We start from the raw sequence: 18,139 nt of genomic DNA on the forward strand, positions 1-18,139 counted from the left end.
AAGAGTCATGACATGGTCTCCAAATGTTGTATTGTGAAATGTATACACACAAGGCTCCTATACTATGGTACATCTTCATTTTTTGATGCAATATTACAATGCAATGCCAAAGAACCGCACCACTGTTTTGTGATTTTCGGAGACTCCATCAAATTGTATCTCACCCTCTTAGGCTAGCTCTGGGAGTACATTATAGCAGAGCACTAGCTCTGCTATAGTAAAGGTTAAGATCGGCTTCCTGTTCAAAACGAGATTCTAAGTCCTCTAAAATCTGCAGAGATAGTAAGTTATACTGACCTAAGTGCCAGTATAGACAGCTTCTCCTACCAGCATAGCTACCACCTCTCACGGAGGCAGGGGTTAGGAAGCTGTCAGCAGAGTTCTCTCCCGTCAGCATAGAGCATCTTCACCAAAAGTACTACAGCAGTACAGCTGCGCCACTGAAAATGATGGAGTTCTCACGGCTACGGCTACACTACAACTATCTAAACAACCATTAACTACCCACACTTCTTTCTGTTCAAAAAAAAGGGGGGAGGGCAATAAAATGGTAAAAAAACAACAATAATTCAACAAGGAAAACACTTCGTTAATGCAGAGTTAAGGTTGCCGGAGAGAACTCATGCCCTCCCAGAACATGAATCCAGTCAAGCTCAAACTTCTGAAAACCCAGCACACACAGAGTTAAGGTAAATGCCCATGTAACCTTAACTCTGTCCTCTGAGCAGGATACCACCTAAACCTAGACTTTTCCATACCCATCATAAAATTCACAGACTGCTCTCATCTCCCACCTCATTACTGGCAATATCCATGGCAAGCAGGCTGCAGTGCCCTGCTACTGACACCACCTACGCAATTCTGTATCACAATGATGAGGAATGGAGCCTCAGGTAAACGTGAACCTCTTTCCTTTGATAACACACTGTGGAAACAGGGAGGGGCTCGGGCTCAGACTCAGATCTTCCAATATCAGAGACCAAACTGTCCCACTTACCTCCTCCACCATTCAGTACAGCTATGGCTACCTCTAACACGGTAATTCCCAGTAGCTGTTGCCAGCTCCAAGGGGGGGCAGGGGGGAAGCAGAGTTAAGGTTATGTGGCATTTACCCTAACACCGTATTTCCTGATTTTCAAGAGTTTTGCCAAACTCAGTGTTCTGGAAGGGCACAAGCTGTTACCAGCAACCTTACCTCTGTGTTAACAAAGTTTTTACCATTTAACCAAGGAAGGAGCTGTTCCTCCTCATTCTTTCTTCACCTTGGAGCAAGGAGCAGTTTTGGTTCTCCTTTCTGAATGCTCAGAGGGAGTTGTGTAAGGAAGGAAGAAGATGGGTTCCCAGTGACAGGGTGGATCACATTAACAACAGATAGGTGGGTCCCACAACACCACTCAGCATCCTTCTGATATCTTGCAAGAGTTATATAACATGGGAGCAGTCCTGTGGTCAACTCTCTGCTCACTTTGTGTCTGCTTACTACGTGTCTCAGATCAGGTGCAGCTCCAATCAGACCAATGGACCCCATGCAACCTACATATGACTCAGAAGTTGTAGCCTGAGTACCACTGGTTTTACAAGATAAACAGTTACGGTATAACTCTTCTTGAAATAAAAGGGTTCCACAGTATCTACAACATTTGTTTAGTGACTATGGTCCTGATTCGGTAAAGCGACTAGAGCACATGCTTAAGTGCATTGCTGAATCAGGACCTGACTCTGCAACTTCTGTTTGATATGCAATAGTGTTTTCTCCATGTAAAGCTAACCTACCTTAAACAAAGTCCATGCTATTGATGAACAAAATAAAGAGTGCACATACTATATTTAATAAACCAACATGTTTTACGTGTGCTACATATTATACAAGATTCTTAAATGTTTATTAAGACAGCCAAATTACCTTGTTATAAGAATTTACTTGCAACATATTTTCACTTACCGAAGAACAGCAATCTCTTGAACTGTAATAGCTCTTTTATCTTTGGTCCCCATGTAGGAAAATATATTTGGCTTAACTCTTAAAAAAAAAAAAAAAACAGTGATGAAAATATCAGATTTGATACTGAAGGAGACCCAAGCCCCACACAATTAGGCCAAAGATAAACTGTAATCTCACTAGCATATTATATATAAAAAATTAAACTAACAACTTTTTTATTAGATTTTACATGCACAAAAAATAGGGAATTTTGAAGTTACAATCTCCACACAAGCTGTATTGCAACTTGACCCCATTATATATATATAATATTTTCTATTGTTGTATATGGCATTATTATAAGGCAGGAAAGTTACCATATATTTTGTTAGCAAATATGGTAGAACCTCAGAGTCATGAAGACTCAGGAATGGAGGTTGTTCATAACTCTGAAATGTCTGTAACTCTGAACAAAATGTTATGGTTGTTCTTTCAAAAGTTTACAACTTAACATTGACTTGATACAACTTTGCTGCTGCTTTTAGCCATCTTAATTTAAATGAAACAAGCACAGAAACAGTTTCCTTACCTTGTCAAATCTTTTTTTAAACTTTCCCTTTATTTTTTGTTAGTTTACATTTAACACAGTACTGTACAGTATTTGTTTTTTTGTTTTGGTCTCTGCTGCCTGATTGCGTGCTTCCGGTTCAAATGAGGTGTGTGGTTGACCTGTCAGTTTGAAACTCCAGTGTTCGTAACTCTGAGGTTCTACTTTAACAATCATAAAGGAATCCTCTTGCGTATAGGCAGTATTGTCACTGTTACTTTGAATAATTTGCTTCATGTGTGTGTGTATAAAGTAAAAAAATTCAATGGAATAATGCACAACAAATCAATCACTATTAAAAAAAAAACCCCTCAGTGCATGCTTATTTTTCTGTGTGAAATTCAAATAGTGCATTTATCTCTATGTGCGGCTATCTGTATACCGAACACTATACTCATATAAGCATACAGTCAGTGCACTTCAATATTGTTCCGTTTCCATAACTGTTTCTTTCCCTCTCAACATCGTCATTTTCCTTTGCACTCCATGCAGGATAAGAGAAATGTTGCTGTCAGTAGATTCCCTGCTATTCCACTTGTGCATACCAGGTGGTAGCACTGTTTCCATTACATGCATAATCTCTATCAAGCTCTCCATGAACCGCTAGAGTAGCATGTTCCCAGGCATCCTGTTTTTCAAATACAAGTACCACCTTCACCAAGGTGGTGCTGATTTCTCAGAGCCAAACATTCAGAAGCTTGGATTGTGAACTCACACTTATAAAACAGCTAGTGAGGACTGTCACTGATGGGGATGGGAGGACAAATACACAAAGGCTTGCTTGGCCACAAAGAAAGGCAGAAAGCCAAGGCTTATGTGACTGGTGAATCCCTCACAGCAAGCAGAAGGAGACTGGTCACCACCTACCTTTCACAGAAAAAGGAGTTACAATGATTCGGACAGGACAAAGAAAGAAAAATCTCAGTTACAGCTTGTTTACACATGGAGCTACTGTGTTTTAAAGTTTACACTCTACCTTAATCTGAACTAACTGCCCCAATTGCAGTGGCTACAATAACTGATTTGCATATGAATGACCGCAACAATATTTTTAAGTACATCCACTGTATGTTTGGACAACTGCACATTTAAAATCCCTAAAGTAAAAGATATGCTGCATGGCCTGGTCTTCACTGGGGCCTGGTCTACACTAAAAACTTAGGCTGACCCAGCTACATCGCTCAGGGGTGTGAAAAATCCACACCCCGAGTGACACAGTTAAGCCGATCTAACCCCAGAGTGGACAGTGCTAGATCAACAGAAGAACTGTTCCATCGACCTAGCTACTGCCTCTCAAGAAGGTGGATTACCTACACCAATGGGAGAATCTCTCCCGTTGGGCGAGGTAGGGTTTACACTCACTTGCCACAGCAGTGCAGCTGCAGCACTGCAACTGGGCCGTTGTACTGTTTCAGGTATAAACAAGCCCTGAGAATAAACGTGCACACTTAACTTCAGTTAAGAATGTACCAACTCAAGGTAAAATCCTAGTGAATACAAGACAGTTTGTAGTCTTCATGCAAGTTAGGCGGTCAAACACAAATCTTTCCCTCAGTGAAGACCAAGCCTGAAAGCATGCCTGACAGTATGCCATTTTTTATTGTTTAGAACTATTTTCTTAACATAGCGAAGCATTTCAAATGTGACCTCCTAAAACAAAAATATTTTGCAGTTACTAAATATATTGTGACAATACATTTCCTGTGTGGTTTTGGCATACGGATTTTAAAGCAGAATGTTTACATTAAATATTTAGTTGTTTTTGTTGTGTCTCAAAGTAATAAAATAATATTCTTACCTTAAAAATTTTGATAGTACATTAATAGCATCCATTGTATCCTTGTTTTCCTTGTATAATACAAAGTGGCAGTAGCTTCCCCTAGATTTTGGCCATGAATGTTTTCTTGGATCTTTAAAACAAAGAGTTAAGACATATAAAAGGACAATTTGTAAACTACATTATCAGTTGTCATCCTCGTTTGCAATCCGGGTTCATTTACTTGCCACAGCAGTTTCCATTTTCAAACAAACACATGACTCTCAGTGACTTCAATTAGCTTCCATCTGCTTCTTTCTTAAGAAAATAAAAGTACTGAATGGAAGAAGTTGGTCCAGTAAAAGATTACCTCACCCACCTTGTTTCTCTGGCAGTTATGAAGTATGAAAAAAATGCATTTTCTGCAGATCCACTGTGGTGTAAATTTATACTGCAATACAAGATTTTAGCCATGTGACTTACACAAACATTACCAGGAGTTGCATGACAAAAGAAAGTGTCCTTCTGTTGGAATATTTTCCCAGTGGTTTATTTGTTGCCCCAACCCCAATCTCATTCCAACTGAAGTAAATCCAAGTTTTACCAGCGACTTCACTTTGAACAACGTCCAGCACTTTGGGTTTGATGCAATGCTTGTTGAACCAAATGGGAAAACTCCACTGGTCATTGGATCAAACAAGCCCTTTATATTCTTCACAAAAAGCAAACTATGTTATTTTAAGGATGGCATTAATAACGTATTATTTATTTCTATAGCATCGTGCATGCAACACTAGAGCTTGGGTTATATCATATACAAATTTTAAGGGCTTTATAATTGGTAAGAATTCACTTTGAGTTGAAGTGTGGTAACCAAGTCTCACAACAGAGTTAAATTTGGGCCAATTTTCTAAATTAATTAATAATTCAAATTCACCTTAGATATTTTCAAGTTATGTAATGTGTCTCTAGTCTAAAATATGGTTCATGATATTGTTTAATCATTTTTGGTTTCATAGAAAGGGAAGCAAGACTGCCAAAATATTAAAGTCATTACTGCACAGTAACGTTTTCAAAGATAAATGTGCATTGCATAATCATCTATCATTGTGGGCCCAATCCTCCTCCCATAGAGGCCAACAAGAGGCACTTGACTTCAGTGGGAGTAGGAACAGGCCCTTTGGGGTTGTTGTTTTTTTTTATAAAAGGCACATAAGAAAATTAAATACTAAAAACTAACAGCTTGTCTAAATGGAAAAGTTTTACACATATAAAACCACCATGTGGACACTCTCATATAAGAGTGTCTTTTTCATTTTATCTTAAACCCCTTCCCAGGCAACGAAAGCTAAATTGAAAAAAAGTACTCTTATTCCAGTATAAGTGTGTCCACATGGGGGGAGGAGTGGTGGTGGTGGTGGTTTTACACATACTACTAATCTTTGTTTAAATTAACATTTTAGGTTATACCGAAAAATACTTATCTCCTGTAGGTTTAAAATATGGATTTTTTAAATAAAAACTGACAGAAGCCTGAAAGAGGAGTTGGTGTTTCTTTTTAAGGAAGCAATATCATCAGCCCTAACTCCTCAGTGAAAGATAACGCCTCATACGGAGTACTACAATATTTAGCGAGAACACAAGCAGAGTTGCCTCTATCTCCCTTGGGGAAAAAAAAATACCAGGAACATTTGTATGCAAACCATGGGCTGTACTGGCCATCAATGTTTAAGTGAAGTCTCCACTGAAACAAAAAAATTCTTCATAATATTAATGATATGGTCCACAGTCTTTTTGTTAGGAGTTCACTAGCTCCTGCTTATTCTCCTTCTCAATTCATCAATCCTCTGTGATCTCAATTTACTCTTGTACAAATTATAACTTTAAAGTAGCAAATTAGGTTTAAAAAACAAAGATTGCACAAAAATTTCTGTCATTAAAATAGGAGAAGGGGAAAAAACAATTCACAGGGAGAATCATTTCCAAGTTGAAAGTTTCTCCATAATGCATCGATTGCTCAATTTTGCACACTTTCATTTGGATTTCTTTCAAAAACACCAGCCCTGATCAAAACCAGAGTAAGGCAACCCAGGAACCTAAGCACACACCATACCATCTGCTACTACAACCACATGCCCGTGCCATGGCCCCATCCATCCCCCTTGGAGTGGGGTGGCTGGAGTCTCTCCCTTGCCAGAGAAGCAGGGATGGCACCATAGCCCACATTACTTGGATAGCTGGGTGGAACTGCCTCCCCTCTCTTTCTCCTGCTGCACATACAGTCCTCTGCTGGGGTGGTGTTGTCACAGCCTCCCAGATCAATGGGTCTTGGAGTCAACACCCCATGGAGATGAATAAGACAATTCATACCTCTCAGAGGTATTGTTTCAGGCTATCTGCCCATTCAGGCAGACATTGCTGCATCACTTATTCTTGATTCATGTTTTCAAGCTTTTTATTACAACCACAAGGGCTAAAAACTTGTTTGTTTTTTTTAATGAAACCTATGAATCTGATGTAAAACTCACAGGACTCTGGGAATTGGGACTCTAAACATAGAACTATGAAGTGAAATCCTGCCTTACTGACACCAAAGGGAGTTTCACCATTGATTTCAATGGGGCCAGGATCTCACTCACTCATCATCCCTATGCCTTAATCCAGCGCTGGTCCTGATCTTGCAAGCCATTCCATGTGGGTGGACTACTGGGTCTGCACCAAGTGACTTGCAAGACAGAAGCCCATAACTGCATGTGTGAAGGGTGCAGCACCAGCCTCGTCACTTTCTGTGAAAACTTAACATTGCTTATACATAGATTTTATATTTAATTCTTGTTAGTTTGGCCAATGCTTTCACTATTTAGTGTGTCTGAATGGTTGGCATTTCATTTTACCAGCATGAAATACCAACATATCTTACCTGTTGCAGTTCTGACCTCTGTCCCAATGTATAGCATAAAGAGCACAAAAGAGCAATGTTTAATTTTTAAACTATTGAAGGGTTTTAGAGGTGAACATGCAGGTTTATGGTTATGATTGTTTATGCTGTAGACTTTTATAGCATCCAACAATTACGTGGTTGGTGACAGTGATTTAGATGGTTATGCGATGGAATCGTGCAGAGGCAAACAGTAAATATACGGAAAGTTTCAATCAGAGGTACAACAAACTTCACTGTGGACAATGATGGACAGCACTGCCAACAAGTTACTGAAGTAATAGGTCCATGCCTGAAGTACTCTAAATACCACACATACAAAAGTACTTGTAATTTAGTGAGTTAGAAAACATTCTTGTAACCCTTATCCCCACAAGCATACCTCATCATGTTTCTCATGTAAGAATAGATTACTAAATATTTCAAGTGTTTCTTGCCCACTGACCCCATTCAGGATTGAGTCCCCATGTGTTAGTCACTGCACATATGCAAGACTTAGATATAGTCCATGTCCCAAAGAGCCTATAGTCCAGTATCCCCATTCTGCAAGCATTTATGCATGTTGAGTAATATTTTGCACATGGGTAGCCACTGAACTTACAAATGTAAATATGTTTGCAGGATCAGGGCCTGAGAATCTAAGTTTAAAACACATTAAATCCTACTGCATTGTATGAAGTTGTCCAGAAAAGATTTTTCCTCTAGAGAAATACTTTTTTAAATGGACACCAGTTAAAATCTACAAATCCTATTTGTAAGGTACTTTTTAGTTATAGTTGTTCAACTTAATACAAGCACTTTGTTATAACAATGGTTAAGGAACATAAACATCAACAGGGCACACTGAGGAAGACTATTATAACCCAAAGGAGACCAGGATTTGTTTGGAGATTACTTTTTGTACTTGTAAGTAAGCACACTCCATGCACAAAGCATGCAACCATAGGATTAACTTGACACAGTTAATGTGATAAACCTTACACATGTAATAATAATTTATTCCAAGTTTTTGATACTTTAAATACTCTACCACGTAGCAAAAGACTTTTACATTTGCTTAAGAAAAAGTTTAAATAAAATATACTTTTATCTAAAATAAATATGTAGCCCCTATCTAATTTGCATTACAAATGCTGGAGCCCATCTACTGGCAATGAGATACAATTTATCTTAAACCTGTTCCTAACTGACTTCAGGTAAACTGAAATAAGCCTAATTTAAACCAAAATAAGAACATTCATACAGCCTATTATACTAATTTTAACTAAATCAGTTTATAAAAGCCCCACACCTTGAGTTAAACTGGTGAAATTCTGTGTTTAGGCAAACCTTTAGATTTAAAATCAATTTGCCAACATGTCAAAAGTGTCAGATAATGGGCAACAATGTTTTACATATTTGTATACCAATACTGATGTGCCCCAAAATAATTAGACTACCAAAATACTTTAGAACATATTAAGTTATTTACCTTGATACTACCAAGTCCATCATTATTCTGAATACAAAAGCAGTTCCTATAACTGATGATGGATACAGACAGTTTTCTGCTTATAACTTTAATTTTGGCAAAGCACAGGATTGTCATTAACTGGAAAGCAGAAGCAGGTTCAGCTATTTTAAAAAGATCCTATCTTTGAGAAGAGTTGCTACTGGAAATATATTCATATATTATTTATATAAAAGATGTAATTCTGAAAGGCAGTAAACAGGTTGGGATAAATTCTGGCCCCACTGAAATGAAAGGGGGGGTTACCACTGACTTTAGTGAGGCCAGGATTTCACCCATTGAATTTATTATTATTTGTATTACCATAGTACCTAGAAACCCTAGTCCCAGACCAGGACCCCACTGTGCTATGCATTATATAAACACAGAGAAAATTTGGAATTCCTAAATTGTATGATTGTGACAACTTAATTTGGATCCAATCAGGTTCATATGGTCAACATTTAGACAGTAACTATACAATAAAAACAAACACACACTCCTATGTTGTCTATTTGGCACTCAGTGAGAATCACAGAAATGTAGGCTGGAAGAGCCAGCCCTCTGTGCTGATGCAGGACCAACCTAGAACATCCCTGACAGGTGTTTGTCCAACCCGTTCTTAAAAACATTCAGTACTGGGGATTCCACAACCTATTTTGGAAGCCTATTCTAGAGCTTAACTACCCTTATAGTTAGAATTTTACCCTAAGTCTCCCTTGCTGCAGAGTAAGCCCATTACTTTTTGTCCTACCTTCAGTGGACATGGAAAACAATCAATCAATCACCCTTTATAACAGTTCTTAACATATTTGAAAACTGTTATAGTCCGTCCCGTCCCCCCTGCCAGCAAGTCTTCTTCATGTACTAATACTTCTCACTTATCATAAACCTAGTAAAACAACTTTACATTTGCTACTCCATCTACTTGATTAGTGGTTTGAAGAAAAAACAAAAACCCCCACACTAATATATTTTAGCATACCTAACATGTAAGCCTCAGGCCCTGTGCCATTTAGAAGTAACAGACTGGATGAATAGGTACAGAAGCATGCAACAGCCTCCAAATCCAAATTATAACATACCTCCTTGTCTGAAGTATTATGTAATTTTAATTAAACATTTTGTTTTTAAATTGTAGTTCAACTTTGCAACATGAAATGATGGAGACAGTAACAAACTCACTTGCCAGTGCTTTCTTTCCAGCAGCATGGTAAGCAACAATGTATTTTTTCCCATCTCGGTCCTCTGTTTTCGTCTCCAATCCAGGAAACAAGGATTTCACAGCCTGGTGAATAATAGTTCTTTTTTCTTTCGTGTCTTCAATAACCTATATTTAACAAAGAAAACTGTCACACAAAAATAGTTCTTTTTTTGGTCTTGTGTACATATCTTTTTGTTTGTTTGTTTTTAAACACACCAAAAAATCATTTTTCTATTCAAAAACCAGCCTTAAGAAAACATGATCTGACTATGCTTTAAAGGACACATCCTACTTGCTATAATTAATTCATAAAGAGATATATACATAACTCAGCTACAAACCCTGAATCTGATGTTTCATAAATAAAAAACACAATGACATTTTTTAAATTCACCAATTTTATTCTTAGCCAAATTTCACTGCCTGAATGAGGACTATATACAAAATGTGTGTCTTGAGTGCACATCTGTATAGAAGCTATACAACTCGATGTGAAAAAAAAAATGTTAATATAAGCATACTTATTAATCCCAAACCCAATTTTTTCCCCAATTCAGCTCAGCAGTTATTCATATTTGTGTTATTTAAAAATAGCCACAAAACTCTTCTTCTTGTACGTTTTTTCTTCTTATTGTGGAAGATCAAATTCACTGACTTCTACTAAATCAGCACATGCTATCCATGGAAACATTCTTTCATCAAAGTCCATGCTTGTTTAATCCCTTGTACATAATCATTCTATAAAATACTCAAGACACTGAAAACCTAAATATTGCATTAGCCCTAACCCTTCAAACACTTAGGCATATGCTTAATTTTATGCACGTGAATTGTCCCAGTGAAACTACGATGAGTACTCACATGCATAGTTCAGTACACTTGTAAGTCTTTGCAGGATCGAGTCCTAAATTTACAAGTTTTCAGCATCACCTATTCTGATGTAAAGCTCAACAAACTACTTATATACCTAGCATTTAGTTTCCATGCACACACCCATCTCCTTCCGCAAAAACGACATGTTAGCCAAGTCCTTTGTATTGTTTTACCATTTTACCTCTATGGCAACACTGGTTTCTTTGTTCTTAAAAAGTTGGAGCTCTTCTAAATGCTGCTTGTCTTCATTTGACAAAACTGTAAATATTTCTTCTGAAGGATCCTAATATATATAAAATAACAGTAACTCACACAACACAGTCAGAACAAGATTTCACTAGTGACTTAATTTAAAAAAAATCTTCTAGCCATTTCTGAAAGCTATTCAAAATTTACCTCATCATCCACTGGAACAGAAAAGTCATCTAAATGGCTTATGCGCCCATCTTTTCCTATTTCATGAACAACAAAGTCTGAGTATCTAACAGAAAGAAACACAAGAGGTTAAAAAACACAGACAGGAAAGACTAAAGGCTTCTGTGAACAGAACACTATTTTCCAATAGACTTTATTCAGTTTCTAGATTAAAACTTCAGCCATTATCTACTAAAAAGCTTTCTCCCATTCCTGGAAAATTACCCAAAGGACACACTAGATACTTTCCAGAATCATCACTTGAAAACTCAATATGAAAATGATACCTATTTTTTCCCTCCATCGTAGAACCACAAATATTGGTTTGTTACTGTTGAGTTATTCATGAATGTTAAAGCCACTAGCATTTAAAAAGAATCATAGAAATGTAGGACTAGAAGGGACATCAATAGGTCACATAGTCCAGTCCCCTACATTGAGAAAGGAATAAGTATTATCTGGAGACCATCCCTGACAGGTGTTTGTCTAATTAGCTCTTAAACACCTCCAATGACAGAGGTAATTTGTTCCAGTGCTTAAATACCCTTACAGTCAGGAAGTTTTTCCTAATGTTGAATCTAAAGCTCCCTTGCTACAATTTAAGCCCCTTATGTCTTGTCCTGTCCTCTGGTTCAAAAAAGAACTAGATAAATTCATGGAGGATAGGTTTCAAAGTAGCAGCCATGTTAGTCTGTATCCACAAAAAGAACAGGAGTACTTGTGGCACCTTAGAGACTTACCAATTTATTTGAGCATAAGCTTTCGTGGGCTACAGCCCACTTCATCGATGGGCTGTCTGTAGCCCACGAAAGCTTATGCTCAAATAAATTTGTTAGTCTCTAAGGTGCCACAAGTACTCCTGTTCTTTTTATGGAGGATAGGTCCATCAATGACTATTAGCCAGGACGGGCAGGGATGGTGACCCTAGCCTGTGTTTGCCAGAAGCTGGGACTGGGCAACAGGGGATGGATCACTTGATGATCATCTGTTCTGTTCATTCCCTCTGAAGCACCCAGCATTGGCCACTGTTGGAAGATAGAATACTGGGCTAGATGGACATTTGATCTGACTCAGTAAGGCCGTTTTGTTCTCCTTAACCACTGAACAGAAAAACATTTCAGCACCCTCCTTTTTATAACAACCTTTTACATACTTGAAGACAAATATCATGTCCCCGCCTCAAATCTTCAATTCTCCAGACTACACAAACCAAATTTTTTCAATCTTTCCTCATAGGTCATGTTTTCTAGACCTTTAATCATTTTTGTTGCTCTCTGCTGTACTGTCTCCAATTTGTCCACATTTTTTCCCACACAATACTCCAGGTGAGGCTTATCTGTGCTGAGTAGAGTGGAAGAATTACTTATTTCTTGCTTACAATACCCCTGCTAATACACCCCAGAATGATGTTCACTTTTTTTTTTTTTTGCAACAGTATGACATTGTTGACTTAATGCATTTAGTTTGTGATCCACTGTAACCCCCACGTCCTCTTCTGCAGTACTCCTTCCTAGGCAATCATTTCCCATTTTGTATTGATTATTCCTTCCTAAGTGTAGTAATTTACATTTGTCCTTATTGAATTTCATCCTATTTAATTCAGAACATTTCTCTACTTTATCAAGATCATTTTGAATTCTAATTCTGCCCTCCAAAGCGCTTGTAACCTCTCCCGGCTCAGTATCATCCGGAAACTTTATAATTGTATTCTCTATCCCATTATCCAAATAATTTATGAAGATATTGAATAGAACCAGACTTAGGACAGAACCCTGCAGGACCCTACTTGACATGCCCTTCCAGTTCGATCGTGAACCACGGATAACTACTCTGAGTACGGTTTACCAGCCACTAGTGCACCCACCTTATAGTAGGTTCATCTACAAAGACACCAGAGAAGAGAAAGAGTATATAAATTAGGAAAGAAAGGGAATGTAAAAAAAGTTATTTGAAATTACAGGAACGTTGAGAGTGGACATTAAAAAAAAAGGGAGGGAAGAGGAAATTCTTGAGCCTTCTTTTACAGATCACCATTTTAAACTATATCCTGACTTTCATCTATTTACCCAAGATTTTTTATAAACAGTAACTGGATAATTTGATTTCCATCTGTCATTCATACACAGAAGCAAGCAGCCTCTCCCAACTTCCCAACAAAGGTAAGAGCAGATCACTGTTGTGAGTCTTCATGCTACTGAGGCCTCCTTATTTAATCAAATATACTAGAACATTTATTAGTGTAATAAGTAGCTAACTAGGCTCCTCATGTAGATGAACAAAGTACATTATATAATGTATTCTTTTGAACTGGTTGATTACTTGCTAAGTTGCAGAGCTCAGAAATCTACTCTCTCATTCCTAGCTGTTGTTAAGAATTATAAAGATTCTACTGCACTGTTATTTCATGAATTCGTACACTAACTCTGTCACTTCAACCAACATTCTTCAGTGCTAGCAGTACATTAAAGCTCAACTCATCCTCTTCCCAGGGAGAGTGAGTCAGATTTCTGTTCACAGCTATGCGGGTGGAAATAGAGAGAACTCCACTGAAGTAAGAGTTCTTCTGGATATTCACTTCAGTAGCATAGCAGATTCTGATCCAGTCTTTTTAAAAAGAAAAAGAGACACAGTGAATTGGTGCCAGTAGAGGGAACATGAAGGACTTTCTTTCTACATTAGTAAAGCCAGGATAAATTGTATTTTCTAAAATAAGAATTTTAGAACAGCTGAGAGAAAAAGCTGTCAACTGATTGTGAAATGCTGAAAGAGGGGAAAATGAGGCTTCACTGTGAGATGTTTCTATTGCATTACATCCAAATCCACACATGCACGTATCAAACCTCTAAAAAAATCACGTTATACAAGTCAAAAGGGTCAAAATGGAGGGGGGGTGGAAAGACCATAATGCGACTGCAAACATCTCTGTCAAGACATTATTAAGGTTATGTTTGCCCAACTGAGTTTAAAGTAAAGATGTGATGAATCCACATTTTTTAATTTGAACAAATAACCAAACACTTCTCATTGGTATTCACCCAAAACTGAATGCAAGTACAGTACAGACCCGTTTACGTGTGGATGTCGGGAGTCAAGCCGTCGCGACTGCATGATAACGGACCGCGGGTTAAGAGGGCCATGCTGAAAAAAGTGTCTATGATTCACTTAGAAAAAAATGCTAGAAGAAATCGTTATTTTCTGCTCTTTCTGGATCGCATTTTTTTTCTTTCTTATGAAGTCTCATTTGCCGCAGATCAATGATTTTTATATTTTCCGCATTTTGCTCCTTCATAAATCTGACAACAGTTTCTACAGCACTAAGAGCTTCTGTGGCCAAAATTTTGACCTTTTCAATTACATCCTCGCCATCACTTTCGCAGTCCGACATAGCCTCGCAGCCCGTTAATATTTCTTCCTCGGACAGAAATTCTGAAGTCAGGCAATCTTCATCCATCTCCAGCCACTCAGTAATGATTTCCGGCGACGTATCCAAACTAAAATCTTTTATCATTTGAAAATGAAGCTTACCTTTAACCTCTTTTGTCTGTGTGCGTGTTTGTAGAACGTCTTCTTCTGAAAATCCTTCAAAGTCTGGCTCTGAATCAGTGCCACTGCTGGAGTTTTCCGAGTCTGAGCTGTCTTTGACAGAAAAGTCATCACCGAGAGTCTTCGTCCAGCAGTTTTCAATGGACTTTTGTTTTACTCCGTCCCAAGCTTTTTTAACTAAATAAATAATTTCCTTCACGTTTAACTGTTTCAGAAATGCCGTGAAGACATGCATGACATGATCGCCAAAATCAGCTCCCGTCAATAATTGTTTTTAAAATTCTGAATAATGCCCTGGTCTAAAGGTTGAATTTTTGATGTTGTGTTGAATGGTAGGTATAGCACTCAAATTTTTCCATCGCTCGATACCAGTGATTTGGCTGGAGGATGGGCTGGACAATTGTCAAGCAGAAAAAGTGCTTTGGCTTTGAGTGTCTTTGACCACAGATGCTTACGAACAGCTGAAACAATGCTGTTGTGGAACCAGTCGTCAAAAATGTGTCTCGTCATCCAAGCATTTTTGCTGTTAGCGTACATTACTGGCAGTTTGGCTCTACTGCGGTGATTAAAGCAGCGAGGGTTATGAAAGCGGCCAACAAGAAGAGGGGCAAACTTATGGCTGCCGGTCTTATTACTACAAAAAAGAAGAGTCACACGATCTTTTATCTTTTTAAATCCAGCTGTTTTCTGTGTCTTGTAATTAAAGGCTAAAGTCTTATCAGGTAGCAGTTTTGCAAATAAACCTGTTTCATCACAATTATAAAGTTGTTCTTCGTGGTAGTCTTCATTTTGTAAAATAGATTTTAACTTGGTGGGAAACGCGTTTGCGGCTGATTCATCAGCTTTCTCCAGAAATCGATACTTGCGCTATGCCATGACGCTTTTTAAAACAACTTATAAACCCCTTGCTGGCTTGGAATGATTCATCCCCTGTTAAATTTCCAACTTTGGTCGCTTGGGCTTGAAGAATTGGCCCACTTAGCGGCATTCCTTTCAGCCTTTCCTGAGCAAACCATGTGCACATGGCTTTGTCTATTGTGGGTTTTGCTGAACAGCGCACACATTTTCGCTTAAGCCCCACAACAGAATCGATATTCTGTACAAAGCCATTCAGTTTAGATTCGTTTTTAGCCATCCTCGGAGAGTAGATTCGGCTATCCCAATATCTTCTGAAACTTTGGCCTGGGTTTCTCCACTATTTACTCGATCTATTGCAGCTAGGTTTTCTTCTACAGTGTAGGAACGCTGACGTTTGCCCTCTGCCATTATATTAGGCCTACGGTTAAAATTTGCTAATGTAATATAAATATTACTATATATTATATATCTCTCTAGCATCACAATCACCAAGCATGCATGATACATCTTTACCAATATCGGTAAAGACGTACAACACATTTCCGCTCCGCACTTCCAGTCGATTTCTATGTCAGTGAGTTAGTGAGCAAATCTGTAGCACTACATAGCGAGTTCCTGTACCATGTGTTAACGAGTCTCATGTGTTAAATAGGTAGCACTGGGAGGCATGGCGCTACTGTGCATTAAGCGGATTCGCGCATAAACGGGTCTGTACTGTAAGTGATGCTGTCATTATCTTGTCAGATCTCTCAAAAGAAAGATCTTTCATAGTTATAAGGAATATCCACCAATAAATAGGGATAACAGTGTCTTTTTTTTAAGATTATGTTGTATCTGCAGTTTCAGAGAAAAAGTGCATAACAGTATCTATTTATGGCAAAACTATGTACATACAGGATGACTTTAATTTGAAACTGATCATGCAAAAACATGTTTAAGTGCTTTGCTGGACTGGTGCAACAATTTGTGCACTGTTTCTTCAGAAGGGTTTTGAATTTATATTTTGAGATTTCTGGTGAAAGATAGTATTTATTTTAAGTAACAGTTAAGAATGCTGTGTTGTAGTGAAATGAGAATAAGGAGTTTATTATGTAGGCGGTGTAAGATTTGTGATATCCTCAATTATTTTCAAGTTCTTTAGTTTTGTACATAATGTTATAACTGACAAGATTTATAAAATTTTAGCACCAGAAGGGACTATTAGATCATCATCACATAGCAACTTTAACTTGTTCTTTCAAAAAAATTTTGACTTTGGGATCATAAATATTTTGTCACGTCTTTTACATAGGTTAGCAGTACTTTTAATGTGTATAGTATGTATTGTAACTAGACTGTATATTTTGTACATAGTTGGCAGAAAGTAAGTCAAATTGGAAATGAATATAAGATTATATTCCTATCATTTAGAGTCCCCTTTCTCAGTTTTATTCAGCAGAACACAAACACTTTAGAAAGGCACCAGCCATGTACAAACTAAAGCTTTCTCAGAGCCCTAGTTTTAAGAAAAGAAAGCAGTGAAGCACACCTGTAGATAATCCTATTGTATCTTGATATGTGTGGGTGTTATACCAGAGATGATAGTGTCTGACTCCTAGGCTAAACAGAGAAGGAAAATGGGGAATAGTTGCTAATACAAGGAATTAAAGTACAGAGGATTGCAATATGAAAAGTTACCTCTCTTTTAAGATTCCAGAAAACCCTTTGTGAAAGCTAACAAACTTTGTAATGCCAACATCGAGTTCTGTTAATCCATGCTTCATCATGTCTGCAAAGCTCTCTGGGTCCCCTTCTTCATCACTTTCCTCCAGTTCATTATCTTCCTCCTCACCTTCTTCATTCAGGATTATATTATCTTTCTTGTCCTCAAGCAAAGGTTTTGCAGGTTGTTCAATTAAAATGTCAATGCTTTGCTCAGAATTGTTTCCTGTCTTAGAAGACTCTTCTGAGATCTTTTGCCTTTTAATTTCATCTACATTAGCCACATCATCCTCAGAATGAGGACGTTTCAAGGATGTCATTTGTACAGCTTCCATATTTAAAGGCACAGAGCGGTACAAAGTCCTGGGGAAGAAAAGGGACCATTTAAAATGGTTTATTTCCAAATCTTTTGCTCTTTAAAAAAATTATATTTTTAAACATGCAACACACACAAACCAAACAAAAAGCAGCAAATTCTACATCAAGCTGCTATACCTGGGCAACCCCAGAGTCAATGGATTTGCACAGGTGTAAGTTAAACTACATGCAAAGATACAGCTACCAAGAAGGTACACTTGGCAAACTCAGTAGTCTCAGCAGAGGAACAACGCAGGGAAGGGGGAGTAAAGGATTAGGATTAGAGATCCTGACCGAGAAAGACAGAAAAAAGCACTCCTGACAAACAATACATTGTGTCAGGCTCAGGCCTGGTCTATACTTAAAAGTTTTGCTGCATCGCTACGTTGATATGGAGGGTCGGGGGTGGGGGGGAATCACACCCCTAACCAACATGGCTGTTCCGGCAAAAGCCCTGGCATAGATGCAGTTATACTGG

At 38.0% G+C, this 18,139-nt stretch overlaps 1 protein-coding gene across 4 annotated transcripts in view; it reads right to left on the reverse strand.

The window, feature by feature from the left end:
• Positions 1 to 18,139, reverse strand: part of PUS7 (pseudouridine synthase 7) — a 46,853-nt gene that overhangs the window by 22,888 nt on the left and 5,826 nt on the right. For all 4 annotated transcript variants that reach the window (XM_077835639.1, XM_077835649.1, XM_077835624.1 and 1 more), the window contains 6 exons: positions 17,281 to 17,667; positions 11,185 to 11,269; positions 10,970 to 11,071; positions 9,897 to 10,041; positions 4,327 to 4,438; positions 1,943 to 2,020 (listed from right to left, as the gene is read on the reverse strand). In XM_077835639.1, coding sequence (XP_077691765.1) covers positions 1,943 to 2,020; positions 4,327 to 4,438; positions 9,897 to 10,041; positions 10,970 to 11,071; positions 11,185 to 11,269; positions 17,281 to 17,639 — 881 coding nt within the window. In that variant the 5' untranslated portion in view covers positions 17,640 to 17,667. The remainder of the gene's footprint in view (positions 1 to 1,942; positions 2,021 to 4,326; positions 4,439 to 9,896; positions 10,042 to 10,969; positions 11,072 to 11,184; positions 11,270 to 17,280; positions 17,668 to 18,139) is intronic.

The sequence above is a fragment of the Eretmochelys imbricata genome, chromosome 1 (genome assembly GCF_965152235.1).
Source record: "Eretmochelys imbricata isolate rEreImb1 chromosome 1, rEreImb1.hap1, whole genome shotgun sequence".
NCBI classification, from domain to species: Eukaryota; Metazoa; Chordata; order Testudines; family Cheloniidae; genus Eretmochelys; species Eretmochelys imbricata.